This window comes from Micropterus salmoides, unplaced genomic scaffold, assembly GCF_014851395.1.
Source record: "Micropterus salmoides isolate LMB-PRFRI ecotype aquatic unplaced genomic scaffold, ASM1485139v1 Ms_hic_scaffold_21, whole genome shotgun sequence".
Classification (NCBI taxonomy): Eukaryota; Metazoa; Chordata; class Actinopteri; order Centrarchiformes; family Centrarchidae; genus Micropterus; species Micropterus salmoides.
The window spans coordinates 19,945,096-19,958,491 of record NW_024041262.1 but is presented as its reverse complement, the minus strand read 5'-3'; the positions used below and the strand labels follow the sequence as shown (position 1 = coordinate 19,958,491).

General features: G+C 39.1%; 2 protein-coding genes across 3 annotated transcripts in view; both read left to right on the top strand.

The window, feature by feature from the left end:
- The window catches only part of ttyh2 (tweety family member 2), a 67,918-nt gene extending 66,055 nt beyond the window's left edge, over positions 1-1,863 (top strand). For both annotated transcript variants that reach the window (XM_038735949.1, XM_038735950.1), the window contains one exon: positions 536-1,863. In XM_038735949.1, the coding sequence (XP_038591877.1) occupies positions 536-616 (81 nt within the window). In that variant the 3' untranslated portion in view covers positions 617-1,863. The remainder of the gene's footprint in view (positions 1-535) is intronic.
- Positions 1,864-4,610: 2,747 nt separating this feature from the next.
- The window catches only part of kif19 (kinesin family member 19), a 38,341-nt gene continuing 29,555 nt past the window's right edge, over positions 4,611-13,396 (top strand). Inside the window, exons 1-2 of the mRNA XM_038735596.1 lie at positions 4,611-5,063; positions 7,012-7,092. Of these exons, the coding sequence (XP_038591524.1) occupies positions 5,025-5,063; positions 7,012-7,092 (120 nt within the window). The 5' untranslated portion in view covers positions 4,611-5,024. The remainder of the gene's footprint in view (positions 5,064-7,011; positions 7,093-13,396) is intronic.

Here is a 13,396-nt window from a genome sequence, read left to right as displayed (position 1 = left end):
TAAATACGGGCTATTTGATGAGGTGGGAGGGTCAGGTGAAGAAATATGGAAACATATTGGGAGCAACTGCTGAACAGGGAGGGAACAGCAGGATCTTAAATGACAGGTAATGTTACAGACAGACCGACAGTTAATGTTACAATATTTCAGCAATTTAGAAAAATTTGTTGGTTTTTCTTTTGCATCCTGCAAAACGTTAAATTAGCAGTAGAAGTAGCATATTTAGTGATTTACTGGTGAAACGGCCATAGTCTGGGTCGTAATGGGAGTCCATTGTAACTCCTGCGAATCCAAGCTGCCATCCTTTGCTAAGCGTCAATTTTTACAGAGCCAACTTTCAATCCTATATGTGGTGAGAAATTGATTCTCAAAAGATAGATTTTTAGTGGACTATTAATTTAAACCCCCATGACATTTTCTTTCTTTTTAGCTGATGTTTAGGCTCAGTCCATACCTGTGAAACATCGCTGTCAGCTCACAGAATCAGCTCATAATCTTCTCTGTGTGTGTCTGTGTGTTTACCTTTCCTCCACAGTACTCCCCCAGTATGAGGGCCACCTATCTGTCCATGACCGAGGAACAGAGAAGACACTTTGGGAACGACTTCCAAGCATAGACTTCTTTTATCTGTCCAAGGAGGGAAACGGCATCACACACAAACACACACGCTCAACCGACAGAGAGTGTGTGGCTACTCCAAGCATCACAGAGAGCAGGGGTGTAACATCTTGTTAGTCCAGGACTTCAGTCTCAGGACAATGGAACCACATCTGTACTGGTCTCAGTATGTTGTATGCTCATAAATGATTAAACACATTTTTCTGTCCTTTTTGGGGGAACTTGCTAAATATTTCTGACACGTGCTATTGAACCTAACCTTAATACATTGTGTTCCTTTGCTAACTGATACAAGTTGGTTGTCAGGCTGTGTCATCTATTGATGAAGCATCAAGGAGGAAAAAAAGCTGTGATCGAAAAGATTTGACTGTTTTTGTCTTTGAGTTATTCTGTTAAAACTTGTAGATGAAACAGGTGAGAGAAGCCATTTTGAGGATTTATTTCTCGCTGCAGTAAAACATAGCAATGTGTCCACAATAATGTAAAAATGACACAATTTGAACTTTTTTGTCCCTCCCATTCAAAGACATTTTTCAAAAACTTACATTCAGGTGTCCAAAGAGAAAAATGTGAACATGACAGCTGATGTAAACATGATTCATGCTTGATATTTGTGAAACACAAACCCACTAATGGCAGCACACAGCAGGAGGTAATTTTAAGGTACAATTTATTTATATTTACACAGAGACATGCCTGCAGGTTTCTACATCTCCCGTAGACAAGACTACCTTTAGACCCCGGTTTGTGTATATAAGTTGTACAATAACAGACTTTTTTCTCATCAACAATGTGTTTTATTTAGATTTTTTTTAAACAATGTGCCATTTTTATATATTTTTTCTAGCTTTGTGTGGCGATGTCGCATAGGATCCCTATTATTTTTTGTAATTCCTAAAGGGCCATTAATTCATATCTCTTCTTATCTAATCCAGCTAATAGAATAGAGTTTATAAAGTCATAACTTGGGAAGCGGTGCTGCTCTAACCATGATTAATGAGAATATTCAGGTAATTATTTTCATCAATTCAAACCATTCAAACAATACATGTTTGTTTTGACTAACAATGACATTCTGTAGGGATGTAATACTTGATGTTTTTTTTTTTATTCATTATTTTGTTACGTGTCATTTCTCTCAGCATGTTACATTGTACAGGCACTGAGAGTGGTGTTTCATTTTGTGTGTGCGACCTTAAGCTTCAGGGTCTAATTGTGAGTCAAATAAATCAGTTTGGAGTACAACTTGATGTGTGCTCACTTTCTTGTTGGATGTTCATGTGCACCTTACCACAGGGGGAACTGTTGTGAGGATACACTGAACAGAAACGCAACTGAATGTACTTTAATCCCAACCCACAACTTGTTGGCATAATACGTCGTACACCCAAAAAGTCTTTTAAGACTCATTTACAGACTTGTATTAGTAAGTGTAAAATAAATGGAATCTGCTGCAGTTCTAGGTGAGCTTGAGTTCACATTTCAAAACTTGAGTAACCTTAAAACGCCTTTACTGAAAACAGTATATGGTGAATGACCATTGATTAAGTGGGGATTTTGGGTTAATATTCATTCATATTGGTTACATTGATGATAATTGACACAGCCACGTTCCTGACATTACATGTAATCAACCATCTAACATTTATGAAATTAAAGATAATCACAATCACCTTATTTTAGTCCTGTTTGACACCCTGTAAATTAATACCTGCTAATAGCACCTCAATGGTTGAGTTTCATGCTGAATAACTGGTGTAAACTTGAAGGTTATTGTAAATTATTGTTATTGAATTATCAACATTAACATTGTGATGTTGTTCTATACTAATGTGAATATGTTCAGTGGGGTCGTTTTGTATCTAAGGCTGGAACAAAAGATTATGTTTGTTATCGATTACAGTTTTTCTTGATTGCTCGGACACATTTCTTGAAATTATGTCTCCTTTTCCTGAAACTCTAAAGTCAAATCCATAACTTCTCACCCAATTCCCCAAACTCCCTTTTGTGCAGGCACTGAACTATATATTGTATAAATACAAGAATTACACACAAGCAATAGATTTTTATTTTGGTAATATGCAGTTATGCCTTTTCAGAATACATATTTTACCTGTTGGTTCACTGGAAGATTCTGACAATTGACTGTTGAGCGGGCCACATTTGGCTGCTCTTGATTACCTGGTCAATCACAGTAGCCCTCATGTCATCAGAGACTACAGTTCTTGGTCATCTTTGTCGTTGTCTTACCCCACCACGCATGCAGAATCCTCTTCCTCTCCATACCACTCTTTCTCCTCCGTCTCTTGCAGGCTCCATTTTGAAGTGGAGGTGTAACAAAACATTCCAAAGATGTCTCCTTTTATAGGTAGTAATGAGATCACCAGGTGAAAAGACCAGTGTAAGACTCTAACTGAGATGGGAATGAGCTGTCATTGGTAACGTTTACATAATTTCATTCCATACTATTTCACTATTTGTCTCCATAACCATCCTTTTTTAGGATTCTGAATGTATTGCAGTGGGGTTTGTAATTTGACAAATTGCTGTCCATTTGAATTTGTGTAAGGTTTTGAACTTAAATTTAACAGTTTTGAAAAGACTATGTAAGAATTAGCAAAATTGGCTGTGGATACACATGTTTTTTCTGGTGGTTGACTTTGAGTGGGAAAAGAATTTTTGAACATAGGTCAAAGGTCAGATGACCTGTTTTGAACAATAGATGCCAACAATGGACAGAAAGCAAGCTGAGTAGGAGGGAGAGGCAGGGGATGACAACAAGGACAAGTTCAAGGAGGAAGAGTTGGAAGAGGATAGGAAGGAGTGGAGGAGGAGGAGGAATTAGAAGAGGATGATGGCAAAGAAGAGAAGGAAGGAGAGCCATCACTGATGAGATCAGGGCCACACTTATTGATCATGTGATCAACCACAGGTTGACAGTGAGAGAAGCTAGACTGAGAGTCCAGCCAAACTTGAGTCGCTTTACATTGGCATCCATAATTTGACAAATTAGAACAGGTTGCAACAATCTAATGGTTATTTCAGCAATGCAGTATTGTAAAATAAGTATTCATTTTTTGCAATAAAAGTAATTATACTTTTGGTTAAATGTTAATGGATCTTCTTTTCATGTATGCTGCTGTACAGAACACTGTGCTACGGTTACAACAGTAATATTTTGCCAAATAAATATTTTCTGTTTCAACATTGTATGGAAATGTAAATATAAGCCTATGAAAGACAAAAGAGCTTTAGATTTAGGACAACAGTGTGTAAATGGTATATCCAATAATTTACTATTATGAAAAAAGTGTTTGCAATCTGGTGCCAATGCTTCATTTTAAGATGTGTTTATGGCATTTTGAATGCAGTGTTTCATTTTGAAGGAGATATGAGGCATTTTGCATTTTGTGTGAGCAGTTTTGGGAATTGTGTGTAGAATTTTGAAGAAAAAAAAAGGCGGCAATACCTTTGAAAACGTGTGTAAGCAGTTGTAAAAAACCTTGTGGCCAACTGACGTTGATGTAATTCTTAACTCTTCCAGCAGATGTCAGCATAGTCTCACAAAATGCGCTGCTCAGTGCTGTTGTGGTACATCCGCAATATGTGTAGATTTATATGGACCAATTTAGAAGGTTAAATAAAAATTCTAAAAAAATATAATCAAGAGCTTTAATGTGTAAACGTTAGTCTGTTTGCACACTGAAAGGCTGCAATTTAGTGAGTGTGCTCTGCTATAATGTGTGTATATTTGCTTTTGTGAAGAAAAAACAAACAGAATTTTTTTTTTTTTTTATAAAATCCAAGTCATATTATTTTTTTCGGGCGTAATATGCTTTCTATCCCGTCACATGTTATGAAGCTATGCCGCAGTTTTATTTTCTAATCGGAAGTAGCATTTTTTAGCTTGTTTTTACTGTAGCCACTTGGCACCGGTGCTCCGCTGATCTCCAGGGACAACGTGAACACACACACACACACACACACACACACAAACCCCAACCAGCACACAGGGAAGTGAGTGTAGCAGGTGGGCTGCTCCGGGTGTTACCCAGTTCTCTCCGTCTTTGGAGTAATTCTCGTATTCGTGTCTCTAACCTGCAGAGACACACGGGACGAGCGGTGGAGCGCCGACGCACTTTGAAGGACGGAGGGAAGACTAGACTAGATGTTAAGAAAACGTTAAAGGTTGTTGAGCTCGGCGGTAGTTAGCTGCTGTGAGGAGACACTGAGAGACTATAACAGCAGCTGCAAAGAGTCCACTAGTTGTTGAGTGTGCGAGCGAAAGGGCTGCAGGTGTTTGTTTAGAGGAGCTGGCATGCCACCGGTACCCACACTGAAGAGGATGGTCCAGTGTCCCGTTTGCCGTTGACGCTTACTATTTTTCACTCTGTCCGAAAGTGACCATGAAGGACACTGGGGAATCAAAGGACCAACAACTAACTGTAAGTTCAAACTGGTTATCCTTTTAATGCTGCTTTTAATTCCTGGGTAGGCAGGGATTTAAAAATAGAAACCAGGATTGTAACGTTGTGGTTGTAACAGAATAGTAGGAACACCATTTCACACTAAAGCTAAAACATAATTTATCTGTGTCAAAAACACCTGGACATTATTAGGCATCATAAAAGTAGACTTTATGGCAGAATCTCGTTAGATTGGACAGGTGTCCTCAATAAAGTGTATTTTTGCAGATGTTTTTTTTCTTCTTCAAATAACTAGATGTTTCTTTTTATAAATCCTAAAAGCATGTTATTACATTTCCTAGTCCTCCACTAGCAGCCCATATCTGAATAATTGAAGTGGCTGTTTCAGTTGCCTGGTCTCTCTTCTCCAGCATTTAGTACACTTTCTACAGGGTGCTGACAGAGAGAACACTTTATTATCCCCCCTTTGGTGCTTTGGTGGAACTAAGATGGACAGGAATTGATAGTATTATTATTATTACAAACACACAACACCCCAAAAATTTAACATTCTGCAATATATTCAACAGTTCAGTACAGTCAGCAGTACATCAGAGTTGTTACTTATTAATGCCTGTGGGTTGCATGCCAGCCTCTGGGTACACCACTGCTGCGATTGTTATTGTCTGTCTTCCCATTTTGCTCCCAAATTGAAAGTAGGGCTGAACAATTCAATTTAAATTTTATCGAAATATTGTTGTGCTGCAGAGGTGTCCAGGCCCACACATCATATTCTACAGACTTAAGAAAACATCTTTGTTTGGTATAGATCCCCGCAAAACTCTCACCACAATTCATTTTGATATGTTTTCCAATGAAAACAAGAACACTGATGTAAATATCAGAATTCCCTCTAACATCGCATATATTATAATACAGTATGACAATATCACAATTGCAATATCAGGCATGATAATTGTAATTACATTATTCCTTCAGCCCTAATCAAACCCTTTCCTTCTGATCTGAATGTTTTCATGGAAAGAAACCATGCAGGGAGAGAAAGTATAACAACAGGGTAACCGTGTGTGATTGTATTAATGTACTAATATGATGTTCCATTGGTGGTTTGTATCTGCCAAATGCTCTCCAGTGTTCATAAGGGAAGGCTAATTTAGCATCTAAAGCTACAGGTGTCTGTTTCACATTTAAGATTTAAGTTTAGGAGTATTGCGTATTGTGGGAAAATGTCATCACTCTAATTCGTTGATTATTTTTTGCAGGAGATATTGACATTATTTAGACTGTGAAGTAGAGTGACATGTGGGGTTGAATTTGTTTGTCAATCCAATGATCCATCTGTTTTCTGTACCTATTAGTCACATTCAGGGTGCTGGCAGCATGAAACATATCCCAGCATGTACTAGGCAGAATGCAGGGTACACCCTAGACCTGTCACCAGTCTGCCACAGACCTAATGCACATAGACAATGTAACACATTTATACTCATATTTAGGGACAATTTAGAGTTTTTCAGTTGACCTAATCTGCATAGTTTGGGCTGTGGGACTGGAAACTAGAGAGAAAAAATGTTAAAATGAATATAATAACAACTGAATTAAAAAGAATCAACCAACAGGGTTCGGTTTAAGCCCAGTACCTTCTAAATATGAGTTTCCTTTTCTCTCTGGTTGAATGTAAAATATTCTTTTAACCTGTGCTTGACATTTAAAGATTACTCATGTAGTTTTCTTCTTGTACTGAATTGAATTTGCGCTCCATTCTGCATCAATGCAGACTTCAGACTCGCATTGTTCATAAATAAAAACTTGTTTATTATATAAGCTAGAGTGCTTTTGTGCTCTGTCAGTGTTATTCCTACCCTAGCTAGAGTTCAATTAATTTTCTAACTTGTAATTTCAGTAAATTGGACATCTATGTGTTGATAAAATTCAAGGACGACTAAATTATATCTGTGTGCCGCAGGTTGCCTTGAGGATCCGACCCCTCAGCGATGCTGAGCAGGAGGAGGCGGCTACAATCGTGGCCCACAGAGTGGACGACCAGGTGAGATGACTGCCCTTCATTCTATCACTGTGTGTGTGTGTGTGTGTGTGTGTGTCAGTAACCTGTTTACCTCTGTGCACACGCAGTATGCATGCATGTGAGTGAGTGATGGGGTCAGTGTGTGTGCTCTTGTGTGGGAGACGGCTGTTGTCTCCGTTTCAGAACCCTCTTCCTGCCTGTCACAGGCTGTACAGATAAGGTATCTGCAGGGACCTCTGTAAAGCCGGCGGATCTTTTTTAAAAACAGCTCGTTTGTAAAGCTCAAACATCATTTCATTTCATTTGTAAATGAATGCTGTATGACTCAGACCTATAGCAAAGAGAGTGACCTTTCTAACGACTGATGAATTCTTTCATAAGCTGATGGCTGAAAGCTTTGCCATGGTGAATTCCTGGGGATTAATTGGACATCAACAACTGCAGAGCTGTGTAACCCTTCTAACATAAAGCCTTCGTGCAGATTGTGGCTCAGTCTCTCTCTCAGTGTCTTTCTGACTTGAATGATAAAGAGTTATAGCCAGGGCCACAGCCACTGATTATTTCTGTTATGAATTCATCTAACAATTATGTTGCAATTTTTTGTGAGTCGGTTAATCCTTTAAAAGAGTACTGCATTGATTTAACATTGCACTTCTATACTTCTATGACACTGTCAGACTCACGATGGACAAACACAAAATCGATGCAGCAGAACCAAAGATATGTCCTTTTTGGTTCATGCATTTTTCTTCCTTGTCAAAACCTGCCTGCTGTGTACATTACCCACAATTCCATTCGACCCACTGACAGTTATGTCAGAGGTTCAAGCTAGTTATGCTAGTAACAGCTAATTTAGCAGAAATGAGTAGTGGGCTACATAGGTCTGTTAAGCCCACTTCTTCCAACTCCATACCCCTGGATTTTTTTCATTTTAGAATTTGTCATCTTAACCCCCAACCAACACACACAAGCCCTCCCTCCTGAGCCACAAAGGCTTTACACAAATTCAGTCCTAGTATTCCATCTGACCTGTTAACAAACATTCATGTGTAAAACCTGTATGCTGTACTCATACTATCAAGCTGTAGTATTTGCTGCCATTTCTCAGAGAAAAGTTTATTCTGAGATCAGTCTTGGCATGTGTAGACATGCATGTAGTTATTAATGCCCTGTGCACCAACTAAAGACAATCAAAACATAAAACAGAAAGTTCTACTGAAACAACTGCCCCAGGGCAATTGGATGACACTGACTGCTGCTGCTGCTGTATTATGTTGCTGCTAACTTACTTTCACTGGCTCACCTCTACACCAACCTTCATATATTATTCAATTTAAGACATTGCTATTGCTACAGCTGACTGCTATTTACTGCAGCCACCACTGCGTTGCCAGCAGAAATTCAACCCACATGTTATGTTATAAGCTGATTTGATTAGTTAGTTGCGGCCTTAAGATGCACATACATTTGACACACTGTATATTTGAATCATCTAATATGTTGACATTTGAAAATAGATAACAGAAACAACACTATACCTGTCCACTCTACTCCCACTTGTGCTCCCAAATATGAGATGGCTTTCTGATTTATTTGGAAAATAAACTGCTTTGAATGGAGCCGTTATGCTAATTGTATTTACCATTAGAATAAACTATGACAGGAATGTTTCAGAATGAACAGAATGTAGATTACCTATGATCGCCACAGTTATACACAACAGCAGAGGGTTAGTCTTACACATTTCCTTTAAATTTGACCAGAGACCATAGACTATATAAAATACCATATTTGGACAAAAGGGTGGCACCGGGGAGGGATAACAGATCGACACAAGGTCGCCACGCCCTGAAACATTCCCTGCTTTATTGTCTATTTCAGTCTAGGGACCAGTGTTTACAAAATGAACATCATGCTGTATTGAATAAAAATGGATAAATTATCCTAGCCATAGAAAAAAAATTCAATATCTGGACATAGATTGCTGTCACACAAGAGAGATGATCCTGTCCTTAGAGCATGACCACTGTGTGCTGTATGTAATGAGGTTGTTACTAAATTACCTCTCATATGAGAAGGACAAGCACGAGTTCCATGAGGACCATGTTTCCCAGCAGTCATCACGTTTGAACCGGTCCCTCTTGGAGACCATTTAACAGTACCAACGGTGAGCGTGTTATGATGATGAACATAGTGCAAATGATAATGAGCATCGTGGCTGGAAAGCTGCTAAGGTGTCTCCTTGCTCAGTGTAGGCTGATTAAGTCAGCAGTGGGCATACAGGTGGTGGGCAGCTTTTCTTGATTAACTCAGACAAAGCCAAAAAAGTGACAGCATAGCAACAGCTGACACAGTGACTCAGACTTGACAGTGACTAGTGCTGGAGGGAAAGGATGTGATTAGTAGTGTTCGTTCATGCTGCAGAAGGATTTACTAGAGAACACTTCTAGCAACATTTAATCCACAGTGCTGAGATCAGACTTGTTTGTCTGTCTTCTCAGAAGTAATTAAATTACACCAAGTCTTAAGAACGACATCGGCACGTCTGCTGCTTGGACAGTATAGATAGACAGCATAGCAGTAGGCAGGTAGATTAGCAGAGTTTACTGTTCAATACATACTTTTTATTGAGACCGTGGCAATCTGATAATCTGCTGTTTACCTAGGCCATGTCTTGAGAATGGCTCACCTTTGCTGCTGTGACATGAATGGAGGTAATATAATGAGGAAGGTCACAACAACACAAGCATGTTGTGAGATTATAGACCACAGAATGGCTAAATCTTTTTACCTTCCTTAGCCATCACCCAGGTCACACAAATATTTGCAGAGATGTACTGTACATGCCAATAACAACTTAAATCTCTTCCACACGCTGTTGCTCTACAATTACACATTACTGTGTACTGATTACTTTGTTTGTGAAACAGGCAGACGGGCAGTGACCATATGGTCAAGAGGTAGTGCTCAGACAGATTAGCAGGGGGCTGGTGGCTAACTTGGCCGACTGGGTGGGAGTACACAGATCTGGCCTGCGGAGATGAGCTCATAGGATGGGTTTTAGCTCAGGTTAAGCCTTCTGCCACCTGCTCTCTTTCTATCTCTGGCTTTACTCTTCCCTCAGTGACAGCCTCTAGGGATTCAGCCACTGCCTTTCATAGACCACCTGTTGCCTTTTATGCTCAATAGTCTTTTCTTGTCCTTGAGTGAGTAGGACATCAGTCAGAGTTGTAGTGAGGTGGATTTATGAATGAGATATTAAATGGCTCAGGTTGAGCAATTGTTATTCAGTCAAGGTCGGCATAGAAAAGTACCTTTAAACCTAAACTGTGTTCAAGATACAGGGAAGCTTTGCTCTGTAAAAGCATCAAAGCATTATTCTTGTGTAAGTAAACTTGATTTAAAAAATAATTTTAATGACACAGATTGGAGAATTTATAAACCAGTGCCTTCTGGGACGCTGTGGACAGTCAAAACAGCCAACATTTTAAATAGTTATGGGACAAAAGAAAGAACACCCACGGAGATCTGATCATAAAAAGTTACAGTTTCATTGTATATTTACATGTATAACCTATTTTGAGCTCTAAAGAAGATAAGAAACAAGTTCTGTAGATAAGAAGCCGGAAATTATGAGCGTTGTGAAAAAGAAAAAGCTGTTTTTTCATTACTTTGTGGCGTTGTTGCTGTGTGTTCCTTGAATAAGCCGGTATGTTTTGGTTCCCAGCTTGTAGCTGTATAATACACAGTGGTATGTGATTTAGACAAAAAATTATAGCTATTTCCACTGTAGTAATAACACAAATCAGTTTTAGGTATCTGCAAAAACACATAAAGAATAATAGAAGTTGATAGTTTCCTCTGAAAGGAGATCATTTAAAAAAATGTGTGCTTTCACTGGAATGCCTTGAAAATGTTTGGGTGGTAATCTATGTGATTTGTACTTAATTTTCTAAAACGCCAATATGGTCCTTTAAAACCACACTCATATGACTTACTATAACTTTAAAACTGCTGATTTATTCTTTTTGGCCACCACTACGTTTATGGACAAAATGGTGATTTACACCAGCTGCTAGAGTGCCATTTACTCTTACTCATTCTGTTTGTGTGTCATGGCTGTAACTGACTGGGCACAAAAATTATTTTAGTTCAAATATCACAGAGCTTGGGGTTAGTACAATGCATGAAGAACGGGAAAAATCTAGAGAGGTCAAAACCCCGGCAACACCTGTAGGATAAAGAACCAACATTCTTTGACAATTTTACTGTCAGACCAGCGAGTTTTGGCTTGTGGTTTTTTGACCCTGATGACCCTGATGGTTTGACAATAAAGTTGTCCTTTATGTTACAAGTGTTGCTGGAGTTTTGACCTCACCAAACTGAGAGTAGCCTTGGTCTGACAATATTTACCATCCCACGTTGGAGCTAAAGACCCAGAGAGGTGATAGCCCTCTTTATGGGGCTAAATGTTTATCCTCCAAGGATAAGATGGTCGCTCAACCTCGTGATTGAGACACCTGAGAGGACTATTTTATCTCACTACTGATCTCTCTCTACTTATAAAAGACTGTGTGGTAGGAATTTAGAGCATACGTTAGATAGGATAAATAATCAGCTAAACACAACAGAATACACAACACTTTATTCTTTAAAGCATGTTTTAGCTTTAATGTATTTACACCGAGTCCTGGTTTCTTTTTCCAAACCAATCTGTCTTTGAGGTCTTGGCAGTGGTGATTGAGTCAGTGCAGTAATCAAGCACGTTTGTAAGCGTTTTAATACTCATGTAGATGTATCATGTCAGTAGAAATGAGTGTTTACACCCTGCAGGATATGTCTTACTTATCCCTTGAACTTGCATGTCTTTGGCAAGCCTGGCCTGTCAGTAGCACACAGTGGGGAGTGCTTTACAGTAAGGCCTTGTCTCCATGGAGACATCTAGACAAGGTCATGGCCATTGTTTGTTTTTTTGTGTTTTTTAATCCTCAGTTTTACAGTCTTCCATATGAGAAAATGAGAAGAAACAGCAAGGGAAAAGGCCCCTTTTTTGGTTGTTTTTTAAAATATCTGCAGATGGATTGGCAGAAATAAATAATTTTTTTTTTGGAACATTTGTTTGGCCCGATTTTTGGCAGGGTTGTCAATGCAATTTGGAGTGGACTGTAAGAGAGGTAGCAATAAATATATCACACAGTATTGATGGTAGCATTTCATGGTCATCTTTTTCAAAGTGAGAATTCTGTGGAGATAATTGAGGACTTAAAAGCCTGTCTTCATAACAACAAGAGGAGCAGAGACTTACAAAAAAAACGTTCCTACCTTGTATTCACGTGTTTACCTGAAGGAGAGGAAAAGCTAACCCTGAGGCAGGTGGTTCATTTTGAGAGAGAGCGAGAGAGAATGTCAGCCAGCAGGCAAACAAAAATGTGCCATTTTGCATCTCCGTTCCTTTGTAAAGTTCAAATTAAAACAATAATCAGCATTCAACCTGGTCCAAGTACTAGTACTAGTACAACTCTACTTGAATACAGTGTACCATGAATTGGCAAATTTTCTGCCTTTGTTGAGTACAAAGCACCTCACCTCAGTGCTCAGTGTAGAGTTTCCACCACCCTCTACACCGGTCTGTCAGTGAAAGGAGATTCAATAGCCTTACGCTTAAAGGCTGCATTGTAGTTAGCCTGATACAATAATGCAAACACAGCAAATCAGATTTCATTTGGAGAAATCTTACTGCTGGTCTGAGGGTGAGTAATATGCATCAGAAATTCTCAAATTTTGCATAAAAATGACCCAGTTTCCTTACTGTTATAATGTTCCCCCACCATCGGCTATTGGAAATGTTTTCTCCATCACCATCGTTCATTGGCATAATAGCCTAGTTAAACTCTGGGGGAAAACATAAGAATGAGCACACTTTGTCCATGCAGAGTCTGTTTTTTTATGAGGCGAGGTGTTTGAATAGCTTCACAGTTGGACAAGAGAGGGAAAGGAACTACAAATAGCCTTGTCCTTTTTAACTGTGAAGATTTAACTTCCACACACAGAGACAGATCCAGGAACGAGACCTGAACCTAAAATGGCAACAGTGGCAGAGAGATGCAGAAATGAAGAAGAAGCACAGAAGAGTTTATATTGGGTCACACACAGAAGGTACTAGGTACTTTTTTGCCAAGCTAGGTTAATATGTCAACACAAATAGACTGTCTGACCCTGAGAAGTGGATAATCTTTGCGTTCCTTATTTGCTTTGACTCAGAGTGACACTCTCTCTTATTCCCCTGATCCCTGCCCCCCCCTTGAGTCTCTTTTACAATGAGTGC